The sequence below is a fragment of the Eubalaena glacialis genome, chromosome 2 (genome assembly GCF_028564815.1).
Source record: "Eubalaena glacialis isolate mEubGla1 chromosome 2, mEubGla1.1.hap2.+ XY, whole genome shotgun sequence".
NCBI classification, from domain to species: Eukaryota; Metazoa; Chordata; class Mammalia; order Artiodactyla; family Balaenidae; genus Eubalaena; species Eubalaena glacialis.
In genome coordinates, this window is record NC_083717.1 from 94,438,236 (window position 1) to 94,455,092 (window position 16,857).

Below are 16,857 nucleotides of genomic sequence, written 5' to 3' on the forward strand. Positions count from 1 at the left end.
CTAGTTTAAAAATGGGTAGAATATCTGAATAGAGATTTTTCCAAAGAAGACATACGGAAAGCCAACAGGCACATGAAAAGATGCTCAACATCACTAATCATCAGGGAAATGCAAATCAAAACCATAATTAGGTATCGCTTCATGCATGTTAGAATGGCTATTATCAAAAAGACAAGAAATAACAAGTGTTGGCAAGGATGTAGAGCAAAGGGAAACCTTGTACACTGTTGATGGGAATGTAAATTGGTGCAGCCACTGTGGAAAACAGTATGGAGGCTCCTCAAAAAATAAAAATTAGAACTGCCATATGGTCTAGCAATTCCATTTCTGGGTACTTATCTAACAGAAACAGAATCACTGTCTCCAAAAGATACCTGCATCCCCATATAGATTGCAGCATTATTTCCAATAGCCAAGACATGGAAACAAACTAAGTGTCCATGGATGAATGAATGGATAAAGAAAATATAGTGTATATACACAACGAGATATTATTCAGCCATAAAAATGAAGGAAATCCTGCCATCTGTGGCAACATGGATGGATATGGAGGGTAAGTGAAATAAGACAGTCAGAGAAAGACAAATACTTATAATGTCACTTATATGTGGAATCTTAAAAACTAAGTTAAAATTTAAAAAAACAAACTCATGGATACAGAGAACAGATTTGTGATTACCAGAAGCAGGTGTGTGTGTGGGGTAGGGGGGTGTGTGGGAAAATGGGAGAAATGAGTCAAGGTGGTGCAAAGGTACAAACTTCCAGTTGTAAGATAAATAAGTCCTGGGAATGTAATATACAGCATGGTGACTACAGTTAACAATACAGTGTTGTATATTTAAAAGTTGCTAAGAGAGTAGATCTTAAAAGTTCTCGTCACAAGGAAAAAAATTGTTATTATGTGCTGTAATGGATGTTAACTAAACTCATGGTAATCATTTCGCAATATAAACATGTATCAGATAATTATACTGTATGACTAAATCTAATACAATGTTATATGTCATTTATATCTCAATAAAAAAAATTCTGCATAGAGCCCAAATGGCCAGGTCTTTATACTGCCACTTTGCTCAGTCAGTAGAAGTGGGCTGCCCTGGGAAGGGCCTAACCTCCACATAGGTGGTTCTCTGCAGCTGAGACAGAAGGAGCTGATAGCTAGAGGCTGTCTGCAGACCACATCTGAAAGGTACACTCAAATATCTACCACAGTAACTTATATAAATGTTTCAGTACGGGGCACTTAGGATTAAGGCTGCTACCAGTAATACAAGAAAAATGAAAAAATTAATTTTGAAAAATCCAGTTTTAGAATAAACATGAAATAGATAAACTACCAAGTTCTAAAAGTAAAGTTCAAGGCAAGGAAAAACATTCAGAGACCTCATCCTACTACTCCCATTTTAGTATCTCCATTAATGTTGGCTAGTTCCAGAATTAGATGAAGTTTTTCTGGTGATTAGTGTCATCTCTTGGTATAGTACACAAGAGTTTTAAAACATTAGGTTTTCTTTATCATTTTAAGAAAATATCACTTGTCAAATTGGTATAAATTATAGGTGCATTGGCAACACATAATAATTAATTAAACCTCTTAAATTTTGTTAAAATAGTTACAAAGGTAATGGGATATTTTTCTCTAAGCAATTTTAATCCAGTTAGAAGGTTTTGGGAGTGTCAAGGAATCTAAGACAGAAGCTTATACCACCACATTGTGGTAAAATGACTGTAGAGCAAACAATTAAATTGTTCTGAAAAAATGCAAAAATGAAAATACTCATACCTAATATGGATACCTAATATCTAGGAGAAGAGAGATCTAAATACACAGAGCACTATAAATACTTTGGATTTAAAGGAAAATGTTCTGCTAGCTGTTGTCACTGGATTTCAGTACTTTGTTCATTTTTAAACTTCAGCAGTGTAAAGCTGGTGAGGCAAAATATTACATGCTTTTAAAAAAGTTGGGATCAGTTATGTTATAAGAGATTTTACTAACTCAATATTGCCATATCATATTTGAATTGTTAATAGTTTATATGCATCCCTAAAATACCAATTAGAATTTTCAGTACTTTTAAACTGATAAAGCATTTTATATCTGTTTTTACTACATTGTGTAGTATGAATTTCACTGGGATATTTCTGTAACAGAGCACAAAATACTTTCTTTACATATCACTTTTTTTTTTACAATAAAATACAAAAACATTCACCTCTTTATAATACATCACTTGCCCAAATCCTCAAAATTAGGGTGAAAATAGTATTGAAGAGCCTGAATGAAACATTATTGTAATTTTATAATCTTGATTTTAAAATCTTGAGGTAAAGGATGCAGTGCTGGGAATAGGTGATTTTAAGCATCTTTTAAGCAGAGCAGTGAAACTCAAAGACAACTATCAATCAATAGTTTTTAAACTTGTTTAACAGTAAGAATCATAAGGGACATTTGTTCAAAGTACAGTTTACTAGGTCCCTATTCCAGACATTCGGAATTAGAATCTTCAGGTTAGGGCTCTGCAAAAATTATTTATGGAAAAATGTACCCCCTGGAGATTACTGTCCTGCTAACTCAGGAAACATAGCTCTAATTCAACTATAAAACCTAACATAAGACACAGTATTAAAAGACCAGATAAATAAGAATCCCTGTTAATATAAATGTTGGTCTTCTTATCTGCAAAGAGGGTAGCAGTGATTGTATTTAAGTAATGATAGGACAGCGAGCACTGACTCACTGTACATAAAACACCTCGCACAGTGCCTGGCACAAAATAAGGCCTTAGATAATGTTAGCTGTGATAACTGCATATCATTATCATTATCAGAGTGATTTCAATTCTTATAATTTATATATCATTTAAGAAAAATTCATTTGCAATAGAAATCTAATTTCTACAGTTATTAAAGCTGTAGAGAAATTAAACTATGAAACAAAAATAAGCCATTCTCATGAGTTTTATTTGTTTTTATAAATCTTGAAATTACACTTTTTGCAAGTTGTTTTTTTAACTTCAAAGAGTTATACCACCACCTTGTGGCAAAATGACTGTAGAGCAAACAACCATTTACCAGCTTGTTCCTTAGTCATCACGGAGAAAACAATTATTTATTCAAGTGAGGAAACAAAACGTAATTGTACAAATATTGGTCGATAAATGTAAATGTGTGAATGAATAAGTGAACAAATTAGCAAACTTATCCCTAAACAGAAAAGTAAAACTGAGAAATGCAACTCTCACTTGAAAATTGCATATCTTTCAGAGGCAGGAATCTGCCAACTTACTGTCTTGCCAGGTGTTCAAGTTGCCCTGGGCCTGTGGAGCCAAGTGAAGAGTCGCAGTTCAAGCTTTGAAAAGGCAGCGTTGTCAGGGCATTGGGTACCAGGTCCTGGTTAGAGGCAACTCCCACGACATCTTAGACAGCTCACTGTAGGTAGGACAGTGGGCAGGTGTGTCAGCCAAGTGATGCTTGCCGTAACACGTTTGCAGATAGATACGTTATATGCAGAATGGGCATCCCTGAAATCCTAAGTGTGTTGTTCAAATCCTCTTAGAAAAATATTTTGGATGAATTTTACGTGGAATCCCATCTTCCTACCTCCCCTTCCCATCTTGACCATTTTCAAAATGATGGCATAACTGATGTAGAATGTCAGCACAGCTTTCATGAAAATTTTAGGTTATTTCAATTTTGTTGTTTGAAATGAATGTTCAAAAATCAAACATTTGGGGTTGTGGGCTGAACGCGCTGTGGAGAAGTGGCCAGGTGGGGCCTGTGTGTGGTGGACCGCTGTCCAGGTGCGAGGAGCGGCTAAGCGAGCGCTCCCGGGAGAAGCTGGCGCGGACGCCTGAGGTAAAAGAATGGCTAACTCCATTGCATCAAAGAACTTTACTGCACTTTCAGACCTGCATCCAAATATGGCTAATCTGAGCACGGGCTCTAGGCACATGGACTTCAGAAGTTGTGGCTCGCAGGCTCTAGAGCGCAGGCTCAGTAGTTGCGGTGCACGGACTTGGTTGCTCTGCGGCATGTGGGATCTTCCCGGACCGGGGATCGAGCCCGTGTCCACTGCATTGGCGGGCGGATTCTTGACCACTGCGCCACCAGGAAAGCCCTTGTACTATATTTTAACTAAATATTTAAAAATAATCGGCATAGTTATTGGAAAAACAGATGTCAAAGGCTTTCCAGACAGAAAAAATATTGGATCAGAAAGGTACACTTTCAGTTTCACCATTCGTGATTCAACAACCCATTTTGTAAATGCAACATCGTGGGGCAAGGAAGATTACATCAGATCACTTTCTGATGGCTTTCGTGTTGGCGAGTGTGTGATAATTGAAAATCCCCTGATCCAAAGAAAGGAATTAGAAAGAGAAGAAAAGTTCAGCCCTGCAACTCCTAGCGATTATAAACTATTGCTCAGTGAGAATCACTCAATGGTAAAAGTTTGTTCCAGTTATGAAGTGGATGCGAAGCTACTTTCTTTGATATACTTACCTGTTAAAGAGTCTTGTGATTATTATTCATTGGGTGACATTGTTGCAAACGGACACAGTCTTGATGGGAGAATTATTAATGTCCTTGCAGCTGTGAGGTCGGTTGGAGAGCCAAAATACTTTACAACTTCAGACCGAAGAAAAGGCCAGAGGTGTGAAGTTAAACTCTATGATGAGACAGTCTTCTTTTGCAATGATATGTTGGGATAATGAATCTATTCTACTTGCACAGAGCTGGGTGCCACGAGAAACAGTAATATTTGCCTCAGATGTAAGAATAAGTTTTGACAAGTTTCGGAACTGCATGACAGCAACTGTAATCTCAAAAACCATTATTACAACTAATCCAGATACACCAGAAGCTAACATCCTATTGAATTTTATAAGAGAAAATAAAGAAACGAATCCTCTGGATGATGAAATTGACAGTTATTTGAAAGAATCCACAAATTTAAATACAATAGTTGATGTCTATACAGTTGAACAATTAAAGGTAAAAGCTTTGAAGAATGAAGGAAAAGCTGATCCTATCTATGGAATTCTTTATGCTTACATTTCTACACTGAACATTGATGATGAAACTACAAAAGTAGTTCGAAATAGATGGTACCCTCCATTCCTGTAGTCTCACAGGACGTGTTGCTGAGGAGACTTTGGGCTTCACGGTAAATGAGTTTCTTGCAATGACGGATGAACAGAAAACAGCATTAAAGTGGCAATTTCTTTTGGAAAGAAGCAAAATTTTTTTAAAATTTTTTTTTATCTCATAGAGCAAGGGGTGGACTGAGAGTGAGTGTGCTCTCCTGTAAGCTCGCAGATCCTATCGAGGCAAGTAGGAACTTGTCTGGACAAGGAAATATTTAAAAACCAGACGTCATTTTAAACTCTGGAAAAGAATACGAGTTTTAACCGCCTTTAAAGTGGAAAATGAGTTTGAAAATTACAGATAAAATTGTATTTTGTTCAAATGTGGTGAGAATGTTTCTGTAAATTGTTATTCTGTTTCCCCCTGGAGTCCGTTAAGAGTAAATCCTAAAATCTCCCTCTTATTCAAGTTCATTTCTTAGAAGGCCTTTTCTACTGGCTTTGCCCTCTCTCTTCCCAAGTTGGAAAATGTTTGCATGAATTAATAAACAAGTTTAATCTTTCCCACAAAAAAAAAAAAAAAATCAAACATTTATCTAATCTACCTCAAATGTGAAACGTGTCGATATTTATTTCTCTTCTGGCAATTTGTATCAGCTCAAATGTACATTTTACTGCTGATCCACTTTTTGTGACCATAATTTTAAAAAGCCATTGGGTGTAAAATAAGCAATTGATTGTAAGCTCCTCAGCATTTTCCTATTTTTTTCTTTAATGAAATGTCTCTGAACTCACCTTGACATTTCCTACTTAATTCTTACCCACTGGTACCCAATTATCACTCTATTAACATATACACCCAATAATAGCTTCCTTAATTTACTTCACCATGCTAATAATTAGCAGGAGATTACCCATGAATGTAGGGATGAGGAAGGGAATATTTACTAATATATATTTCTGAATTTAGAGACCCATGATAGTCCATAGACTAACATCATCAGAAAAAAGTTTCCCGTTTAAAAAAAAATGCATCTTAAAAAGTAAAATGCGGGAAGATGAAACCTAATAAGAACATGAAAAAGCAACTACTGTATAGCACAGAGAACTATACTCAACATCTTGTAATAACCTATAATGGAAAAGAATCTGAAAAAGAATATATATATATTATATAATATATATAAAACTTAATCTTAATATATGTATATATAAAAATGAATCACTCTCCTGTATACCTGAAACTAGCACAACATTGTTAATTAACTATACGTCAGTAAAAAATCCAATCAAATCAAAGTATATTACAAACACTAAAAAAAAGAAAGACAAGGCTTCAACAAAGCTTACTTATTACTCAATAATAATTAAAAACTTTCCAAATATAATGCACCAAGCCATCCACATATAGTGATCAAGTTGTACCTTATAAATGTGGTCTTCAATGAGCATCTCAGATAAGGAGTAGAAAAAAATACTATGGGAACAATTCACTGCCTAAGTAGCAAATGTGAGGAGACTTCAGAGATGAGAGAGGTGACTTCTGAGAGTAGTACTACTCCCCTGCTACTAACTCTTCTCTCCTTGCTAATCACTACTCAACACAGTGTGACCCTTCTCACCGCCTAGAAACTTCCTCTTTTTTGACTACCTTGACAGCCTCTTACCTGGTTACTGAAGAAGGGAAGAAAAAGAGCTGTTTCCTCTACCCTTCTAAGTTCTTGACAGAGACCCCTCTAACAAAAGACAGATTGACAAGAGAAAAGCATACAAATTCGTTTATTGTAAGTTTCACGTGACACCGGAAACTTCATTAGAAAAGGAAGACCTGAAGAAGTGGTTAAACCTGAGAGTGTTTCTGTTTGGTTGGAAGAAGAGTAGAAAGTCATGGAAAATATGATAGGACAAAAAGGGGTATGAGTTTAATGCGGTAAATTAGGGGAAATAGCAAAGCCTTTTCAGTCTAATTCCTCTTGACGTCTTGGAGATGAGGATGAACATTTTCTCTGGGTATAGAAAAGGCACCCCTCACATAAGGGTCTTACGATCTCCTGCAGGGGAAGGTCAGAGAGTCCTTTCTACATATGCTCTTTCTCAAATTCCTTCAGCTTAAAATATTCAGTATGCCACGGTGTCATATTTTGGGTTAGTGTGTCCTGAACCCCGATCAACAGATTCACACAATTAGTTTCATAACAAAATGGAATTTAATTGGCAGCTCTAATTTCCAGAAGTAAGTTGTTCTGTAGACTTCTTCAAAGACACTGAGAATGTAATTTGAAATGAGATCTAAAGGATGATTATTAGGTGGGTAAAGGGAAAAGCCTAGGCAAATGTTGTGCGGCAACATGGAAACAAGGGTGATTTGAGAAACTGCAAAGTCAGCATGGCTGCAGCAGAGAGAAAGAGCGGAGAGTAATGAGAGAAGAGGCGAGGCAGGGGCTCAGTCACACCAGCCTTTGTAGGATCGATCCTAAAAGCAATGGAAGCTCTATTTTTAGTAGTTTTTTTTGTTGTTGTTGTTTTAATTAGTCATCAATTTTATACACATCAGTGTATACATGTCAATCCCAATCGCCCAATTCATCACACCACCACCACCACCGCCCCGTAGGTTTTGTTTGTTTTTAAGAACCTCCATATTGTTCTCCATAGTGGCTGTACCAACTTACATGCCCACCAACAGTGTACAAGGGTTCCCTTTTCTCCACACCCTCTCCAGCATTAATTGTTTTTAGAGCTACCATAAGTTCTAGCAATCCTACTCCCAGGCATATATCCAGAGACGACCATAATTTGAAAAAGATACACGCACCCGAATGTTCATTGCAGCACTATTTACCATAGCCAGGAAATGGAAGCAACCTAAATGTCCGTCAACAGATGAATGGATAAAAAAGACATGATATGTGTGTGTGTGTGTGTGTGTGTGTGTGTGTATACATATATATATAATGGAATATTACTCAGGCATAAAAAAGAATGACAAAAAATAGTAACATTTGCAACATGATGGACCTAGAGATTGTCATACTGAGTGAAGTAAGTCAGAGAAAGACAAATATTATATGATATTGCTTATATGTGGAATCTAAAATCATGGTACAAAACAGAAAGAGAGTCACAGATGTAGAAAACAATCTTATGGTTACCAGGGAGGATGGGAGGGAGGGATAAATTGGGAGATTGGGATTGACATATACACACTACTATATATAAAATAGATAGCTAATAAGGACCTACTGTATAGCACAGGAAACTCTACTCAGTACTCTGTAATGACCTATATGGGAAAAGGATCTAAAAAAGAGCAGATATATATATATATATATATATATGATTCACTTTGTTGTACAGCAGAGACTGATACAACATTGTAAATCAAGTATACTCTAATAAAATTAAAAAAAAAAGCAATGGAAAAACATTGAATCTTAAAGCCAGGGAGGAAATGATGATATCTCCCTTCCAGGTAAAAGTTTTCCTTCAGACAATTCCTTCTTGCCTAGTGACCATTACGTGCAGCCCATCTCCAGTTGTCCTTCCTCCAGAGTTCATTGCTCAGGTATGGGCATGTGAGTAATGGGCAGCATATCCAAAGGTGGCAGGTAACCAGTGAACTCGGTGGACAGGCTCATTAAGATTAGCTAGACCAAACCGATCCACTTTCCCAGGTATTTGAACTAATACATAAAAGTAATATTCCAGTTATCAGAAGCTGTCATGTGGTTGAGGATGTATCCTAAGAAGCCATGAATTAGTTGGTGATATTCGTAAAGTTATTCTAGATTTTGACTTGGAAATAAAATTAGGTAATTTTATAATTTTAAAGTCATCTGTAGGGGGCCTCTTAAATTTACCAGCACATGTGCTACATTTTTATTCAATATCTGAAGTCACAGATTGTTGTCTGATTCTAAAATGGCAAAAATGTTCAATATGAGTTTATTTACTTCTACTTAATGAGGTTTGTATTTTTTTTTCTTCCCCCCACACACTGACAAACTTCTTACTCTATTAAATAAAAGTGAATTTCATGAACACAGTGAAGGATTTGTGTGTGTCTGTGCACACGCATCTCAGTGTCACTTTTGAACCGATCTCAATTATTTTGGAAACTCACTCTTTGGTCCTCTGAACACCCCATTTCTAATGTGTGGAGGGGGGGTTTCCCACCACCAAGAAGTTTTCTGGACGCCAACTGAGTGTCCTACAGTTCAACTCAATTCTAACACTATATACTTGGAAACAGCATCAGATTCCACAGGTTATGGGCTCAGTCCTACCAGACCACATGGCCCTCCACAGCCACCCACCTCCTTACAAACACACACACACACACACACACACACACATACACACACACACACACTTCAGACGTGAATCACAAGTCCAGGTTATCACCTGTGCTTCTGACTGATTGACTGTAGATCAGCAATTCCAGCGACCCTCCTTGGTTTGGGGTTAATTTGCTTGAGTGGCTCACAGAGCTCAGAGAAACATTTACTTAACTGATTGCTGGTTTATTATAAAAGAATATGACTCAGAAGTAGCCAGATAAAAGAGATGCCTAGGGTAAGGTATGAGAAAGGGCATGGAGCTTCCTTGCCCTCTTTGGGTGTGACTCCCCAAATCTCCACGTGTTCACCAACTCGGAAGCTCTTGGAACCCCTCCTTTTGAGTTTTTATGGAGGCTTCCTGAAAGGCATGACTGATTACAACACTGCTGGCTGAACTCAGTCTCCAGCCCTGTCCCCTCCCCTGAGGATGGAAGTTCAGGGGTGGGGAGGAAAGTGAAAGTTCCAACATTCTAATCAAATCTTTGACTCAGCTAGCAACCAGCCCCCATCCTTAGGTTCTTTCCAAAAGTCACCTCATTCACGTAAAAACACACCTTTGTTGTCCTTATTACTTAGGAAATTCCAAGACTTTTAGGAGATTTGTGGCAGGAGCAGGGTTTGAACACTGAATATATACTTTTTGTTGTAAATTGCAACATAACACTCACCAAAATAGCTTTCAACATTACAGACTGTGAACTCTATGAGGAAGGACAACTTGATTTAGCCAATTAAGTTTTTGGTGCTGTCGTTTACAGAAAAAAATATAACCCTGAATTGTGGTGCTAATGCCACCTGGTTCAATTTTCTCTATCAGCTGACCTCAACTTCATAATCCCATACCTTATACACAGTTCTGTTAACTCCAAGAGTTTACTTTTGTAACAGGCCCTCACAAACAGTAAAGTATTAAGGACATCACTGAAAAGAAAAATTCCGTTGAGATAATTTTTAAGTGCATGACACCTCTGCCTCCTAGTCATCCTAGTTCCTTCACATAAATTGTGTTCAAGTGAGAAAATGTAATTTTATTTATTATTTTTAAAAATATTTATTTATTTATTGGGCTGTGGCAGGTCTTAGTTGTGGCATGAGGGATCTTTTAGTTGCGGCATGTGAACTCTTAGTTTTGGCATGTGGTATCTAATTCCCTGACTAGGGATCGAACCTGGGCCCCCTGCATTGAGAGCACAGAGTCTTAGCCACTGGACCACCAGGGAAGTCCCAAGAGAATGTAATTTTAATAATAAATCACAAAATTGGATGTGTGTTAGCAAGCTGGGGAAAAAACAAATTCCCGAAGTAGCAACCAGGAGGATTCCCTCCAAGCAGGACAGAGGAAGACTTTGCTTGGGAATTTGAGCAGCCCCAGAGGAAAGCTCTAAATATGCCAACATCAGGATTTCCACAAGGAAATGTCCCCGCCAGATCACTCTACATAAAGACCACAGTTTAAGAAATTCATCTGCTCTCAGAGTTTCCATTTGGGTTTCTAATGTACCACTCTTAACTATGAGCAAACAGGCAAGCAACAAAACAGGTAGAAAAAAAAAAGAAAAAGAAAATATGAATTAAGTGGAGAGAAGAAAAACATTATTAAAATAGCATAAGTATCCTCAGAGCCATAAGATATTGCATTCATAAACTAAAATGGATGCTTTGAAAAAGTAACATTCAAAGAACAAGTAGAGATATTTTGAAAATTGAAACTATTAGAGCAGAAAAGAAAAATTCACAAGATTTAGAATATGAAGTCAACAATTCTCGCATAAACTAGGGTAAAGAAGCAAATAAATAGGAAACAGTGAGGGGGAAAAAGAAAGGAAACAGTCCAAGAGATCTGATAGAAATTTCCAAAAAGGGAAAAAAGTCCATAGAAAGGATAAAGTCATGAATAAAATAATTTTCAAAAGATTAGCAGATCTGGAGAATATAAGTTTGCACTCAAAAGGGATTTACACACAGAGTGCCTAACATAATGGAAGGAAACAGAGCCCATCAAAGTATCTACCTGCAAAATAGAGGAATATTGACAAGGTGAGAGAGAAAGAGAGAGAGAGACAACCAGGTTTCAAAGAAAATAATTTGAATGATTTCAGTCACATTTGGGCCTAGAAGACAGTGGAGAAATACCTTCAAAATTTTGTGAGACGCCACTTTCCAATCTAGTGTTCTATACTTTGCCAAACTATTAAGTAGAAAGATGACAGAATAAGGGAATATTCACATATGTAAATTCTCAAAAAATGTTTCACATGCATCTCTTTATTAGGAATACGCTGGAAGATATACTCCACCCAAACAGGAAGTAAACAAACAAACAAACACTCCCTTCTTCCCCAACAGGAGATGGAACCCAAGAAATAGGAGATCCTACAAAAGAGACAGGTGAAGGGAATTAAAATGATAGTGAAGTGTGTCCAGGACCAAAGGTGGGCACAGAGAGGAACGAGTCCAGGTTGTAGCAGCTTAGAAGTTTCCAGGAAAGTTATTTTTTAGTAAGAAGAGAAAATTCGGAGAAGACCTAATGTGTTTGGATATAATAAGAAGTTTATTACACAACAGAAGGAGGCTTTGGAGTTGAATTAGTGAAGAGTACATATAAAGTTGATAGAATATGAAAGAGAGAAAATATTAGCTCAAAGTTAAACAAAATGTACAAGAAAAAGTGATCATAGTATACTGGATTCAGTCCTAAAAAAACAAAACCAAAATTTCACTCTTACCAAGTTGAAAGGGTGTGTGTGTGTGTGTTTGTGTGTGTGTGTGTGTGTGTGTGTGTGTGTAGTGGGGGTTGAGAAGGGATTGTGAAAAGATATAAATCCTCATCTTCCAAAAATGGGAAGTCAAAAGGTAATTTCAATGAGAAAATACAGGAAGTAGAAACATGTATAAACATGTTACATGGAGATACAGAGGTAAACACCAAAAGATCAAGTTGAAAAATTCAAAGTGGTTGCCACTTGGAAGCAGGAAGTGGGATGGTAGAAGCTTAATAGAGTCATTAGAAACTTCAAGCTTTGGGCCAGCATTTCCATAAATAACAACCTCAAATAAAGGGAGGAAAGGAAAAGGAAGTGAAAAAATAATAAAATCTGGAAGAATATAACGAAAAACGATTCTATGCCTTTCTCTATGGCTTGAATATGTAGCAACGAAGGTATATCATATTTATAATAAAAGACTTATTTTAAAAATTAAGTATATACATAAATAAACAAGTAATGCACAAACACACTGGCCTAGACAGCCTATAGTATAGTGAACATATCATTATTAGCAGCAGCTTTTGGAAACAAAACCTATTGTTCCTTTAGTTTTATCATTATGAGATTAACATTTTAAAAGGCAAAGAAGCATAAAGACAGAGAAATTTTCTCCCACCGCTGTAAATACTATTCTTCTCTCATTGCCTTTCATGTGACAGTAACATGTTCTCCAATGATCACAGTGATTTGTGTACTTGAATAGTACTTTTACTTAATTGCCTGATTCTGCTCATGATACTTCTTTTAAAAATTACACTAGTTTTCTGATATGGGGAGAATTTTCACATTCTCTAAATTTCACTTTTTTAGGTGTATTGAGTATCAGAAAGTTATAGTCTTCCTATCTTAATACAGACATAGACTTTGGAACATGACGAGACAGGTTTAAATACTAGCTCTGCCATTCAATAGCTGTGTAACTCTGCTCAGATTATATTGCATTTCTGAGTTTCAATTTCCTCATTTTAAAAATGGCAATTATAATGCCTACATTGTAGGTGTGTTATAAAGATTAAAAATAATTTGTGTAACACAGTAGGTGCTCAATAAATGATTACTTTTGCTATTAATTTAGGTTAGCTAGGAAAGGGAAAAAATGCATCTTATATCCAAATTTTCTAAAACATGATGTCTCAAATTGATAGAGATCATGCTTTTTTTTGACATAAAATACAATGGGGGGCGGTCACGTGGACGTGAGCCCTCTCTCCGGCATATTTAAAAGGTGGCGTGGACCCAGTGACTTAACCTGGCCTACACTTCATCACTCAAATGTCCCGTGGCCGTGAGTTCTTAGGTCAAGGGCAAAAGCTGCCTGGCAGCAGGCTTGATGCAGCACCAAGTGGCCATCGTCACCGGCGGGGGTACGGGCATCGGAAAGGCCATCGCGACCGAGCTCCTGCATCTAGCACCATCTGAAAGTGGCGCCATTACATTCACTGACATTCGTCATCAGCTAGAACTCAGTTAAATGGTCATACCTACCTATAAGGGATACTGGGAAATAGAATCTTTAGGCATAGTGGAGCTGCCAGAGAAGGTGTTTACAACCTCACCAAATCCTTAGCTGTGGAACAGGCCAGCAGTGGAATAAGGATCGATTGTGTTGCCCCTTGATAACAATCCATATTCTTCCTTCAGAGCCACGCTGGTGAGGGAAGATGAAAAGAATCTGTGGAGCGTGCCTCGCGATGTGTCCCACACAGAGGCAGACGATGACAGGATCCTCTACAATTTGATCGTTGTTCGTAATCAACAGGCCAAAGATTCAGAAGAGTGGCAAAAACTCAACTATGATATCTACACCCTGCGACAGATTCGAAGGGAAGTGAGAAATAGATGGAAACGCATTTTAGAAGATTTAGGTTTTCAAAAGGAAGCAGACTCTTTGTTGTCAGTGACAAAACTCAGCACCATCAGTGATTCTAAAAACACAAGGAGAGCTCGGGAGATATTGTTGAGACTGGCTGAAGAGACCAATATTTTCCCAACCAGTTGGGAGCTTTCGGAGAGATATCTCTTTGTTGTGGACCGTCTCATTACACTCGATGCTGCGGAAGAATTCTTTAAAATTGCCAGTCAAACTTACCCCAAGAAGCCTGGGGTCCCATGCCAGGCAGATGGCCAGAAAGAACTGCACTACCTTCCCTTTCTGAGTCCCTAAGGGAGAGGCTACGAGGCAGAATGGGATTTCTTCCACTGGAACTCAACAGCCTACCAAAGTTGGACAGATGCGTGTAAAAGAGAATGAGCAAGAAGAGGGCTAGCTAAGAGAAAAAGGATTCTGAGTCCTACAAAAATCTAAGCGTTTGGATATCTGGCCATCATGAGGACTTGACCATATGAAAGTTGAGGCTGCGTTGAAACGCCCTGGTGATCTTGCATCAGAGAGTCGGCCAGTGGGATATTTCATCATGGGTGATTAGATTCCAAGAACCCATTGCCCCCATTTTGGTTTTGGTTGTACAATAAGCTGTAGCCACTAATCCTATTGGGAGAATAAGATGTTCTAGTTAATAAAATAAGATTAATAGAGCTATCATTGAACCCAAATATGGATTACCAATTTTTAAATAATTGTTATATAATATAGGCTAACACCAAAATAATACCAGGCGTGACAAGACCTTTCTTTGATTTGGAAGCACCTACAGAACCTTGGAGGTGTTTGAGGCATCATTTTGAGATTATTCAGAAGTTTAGATGTACCAAATAAGAGAACTATCTAGGAGTGCTGCTCAGAAGTGAATCCTAAATAGAATGCTCCCAAGCAGAACTTCCTGCAGCTACACGTGAAAAGCTGTGTCTTCAGCTGTGCTACAAGCATCTTGAATTCTCAATGTTATTGATATCTGGTTACCTCATTTTTACATAGTGTCCAGCTCAAGTCCACAAGCCCTTGATATTTTATCTGGGATAGCATCTATTTGACCTTTACTGTCTTGTCTTCTCTTTAACCTGTTTCCGGCTTATTGACTGAGAGTTGCAACTGCCCAGGGACCTCTCATGCAGCGTGGCCTCAGCTCCAGGACCAAGAGTGGGCACGGAGAGCCCGTGGTCACAGTGCACTAGGATCAGTGCTCACCCTGCCAGCCTGGGGCTGAGCCCCGCAAGCCACCAGCAGCAGCAGTAGCAACTCTGCAGGCAGTGTTGCATTGAAGAAGGTCATTGCTGGACTTTCTTCCATCCTGAAGATGATGATTTTCGAAGAGGAGCAATTCTGTCAATGCAGTTTGCTTCTATCCACAGATTGAGCAGCCCAGTTTCAAAAGTTAATTGCCACCTAAGCAAGGAGCTTGCCATGAAATCAGGGTTCATTTTATTGAAAAGACTTTCAGAGCTTGTCGGATTTATCAGTAGACTGCTGAGAACAATGGCAATATTTTTACTTTTACAGATTTTACTTTTCTGACTTCAAGTTAAAAAGTAACTTGTATTTAGTCTGTGCAGGGGATTGTGACTTGAAAATTTCCCTACCCTGATTAGCTCTTTTGGTAGCGAACACAATGTTTAAAGTATTTGTTAGAGGAGATACATGTTCTCCGTTTATGAATGCTTTGCAGACCAATTTAACTCACATGTTTCAGGAATATTCTTCCTAGTTTAATAAGTAAACTAAAAGTTTTATTTTTTAAAATAAAAAATACATTTTTATTTTGTTGTATTTAGTACTTAATACCTCTCTCATGTTGTTTAAAATTAGCCTGCAGATATTTTCCCTCACCTCTATAGGCTCTTGCAAGATAAACATACAAAGAGTGAGACAAACAAAAACAAACAATAAATTAAACCAAAAAAAAAAAAACTTTGAAAATCATATTGTTTTCATCTTTGTCCTTGGAATTTGTATTTTGTCTTTCTGCCTTTTTTTGGTGTCAAAATAGATGAGATTGTTTGCATCTATGGAGAATACATTGTAACCATAGTCTTTATTTTTGGTAATGAATAAGTAAGGATAAAATTGTCTCTATGATTATAAAAACTCATGGAATTATCCAGGAAATTTTCCTTGCAAAGAATTAAAAGGTTTCTGTATTTACAAAAAAAAAAAAAATACAATGGAATAGTATTGGGGTGTTCTTCATGAACTGCAAGCAGCCTGTTTTCTGTTTCCCACAGGAACTGCTTTGGGGATGCTTTTAGGACAGCCTGAGTGGCATATTGGTGGTACTAATGGTATAAAGTATTGATTTGGGTTTATATTAAATGCAATTTTCTTTAAACATGGGAACCCCCTCCCCCCCACCCCCTCCAAATACACTCTCTGCATAAAGACAGAAGTCTCCACAAAATATTGAGAGGTAGAAGTAGGGAAGGGTGCATTTGTATGGGATGTTGACATCTTTTATCTATATAACTGTGTATAAGTGAATAGAAAACTAAAACACTTTAAATCTAGATTTTGCTATTAAGGACAAATGATGAAAGCAGAAAGCTGAAGACCCAAAGCTGTCAGAAAAATCTGACTAAGCCTCATTAGTCATTTAAGAAATAAATCATAAATAGATCACAATAGAAAGGCTGTCGACTCTGAGGAACTGCTGAGCATACACTTTGTGCATCTTTGTGCATATTTAAAGTGTTGAAAGGGAAAAAACCTACAACCAAGATTACTCTACCCAGCAACGATCTCATTCAGATTTGACGGAGAAATTAAAA

At 37.4% G+C, this 16,857-nt stretch overlaps 2 protein-coding genes across 2 annotated transcripts; both read left to right on the forward strand.

Annotated features, from left to right (window-relative positions):
* The first annotated feature begins 3,784 nt into the window (after positions 1–3,784).
* On the forward strand, positions 3,785–5,474 carry LOC133085192 (meiosis-specific with OB domain-containing protein-like). The gene is given in 5 exon segments (XM_061182124.1): positions 3,785–3,930; positions 4,144–4,684; positions 4,686–5,108; positions 5,110–5,169; positions 5,258–5,474. Coding segments are annotated over 5 exon segments (1,200 nt in total). The 5' UTR covers positions 3,785–3,866; the 3' UTR covers positions 5,370–5,474.
* Positions 5,475–13,528: 8,054 nt separating this feature from the next.
* LOC133084633 (melanoregulin-like) lies at positions 13,529–14,362 on the forward strand. Its single transcript, XM_061181442.1, has 2 exons — positions 13,529–13,619; positions 13,794–14,362. The coding sequence occupies exons 1-2, from the start codon at positions 13,529–13,531 to the stop codon at positions 14,360–14,362; spliced, it is 660 nt and encodes a 219-aa protein (XP_061037425.1).
* The last annotated feature ends 2,495 nt before the right edge of the window (positions 14,363–16,857 follow it).

Excerpts from the sequence above, each read along its gene's own strand:
- LOC133084633 (XM_061181442.1), top strand. The coding sequence starts at position 13,529 with ATGCAGCACCAAGTGGCCATCGTCACCGGCGGGGGTACGGGCATCGGA. Across the intron at positions 13,620-13,793 it reads GCATCTAGCACCATCTGAAA|GATCGATTGTGTTGCCCCTT; the intron begins GTGGCGCCATTA and ends CAGTGGAATAAG.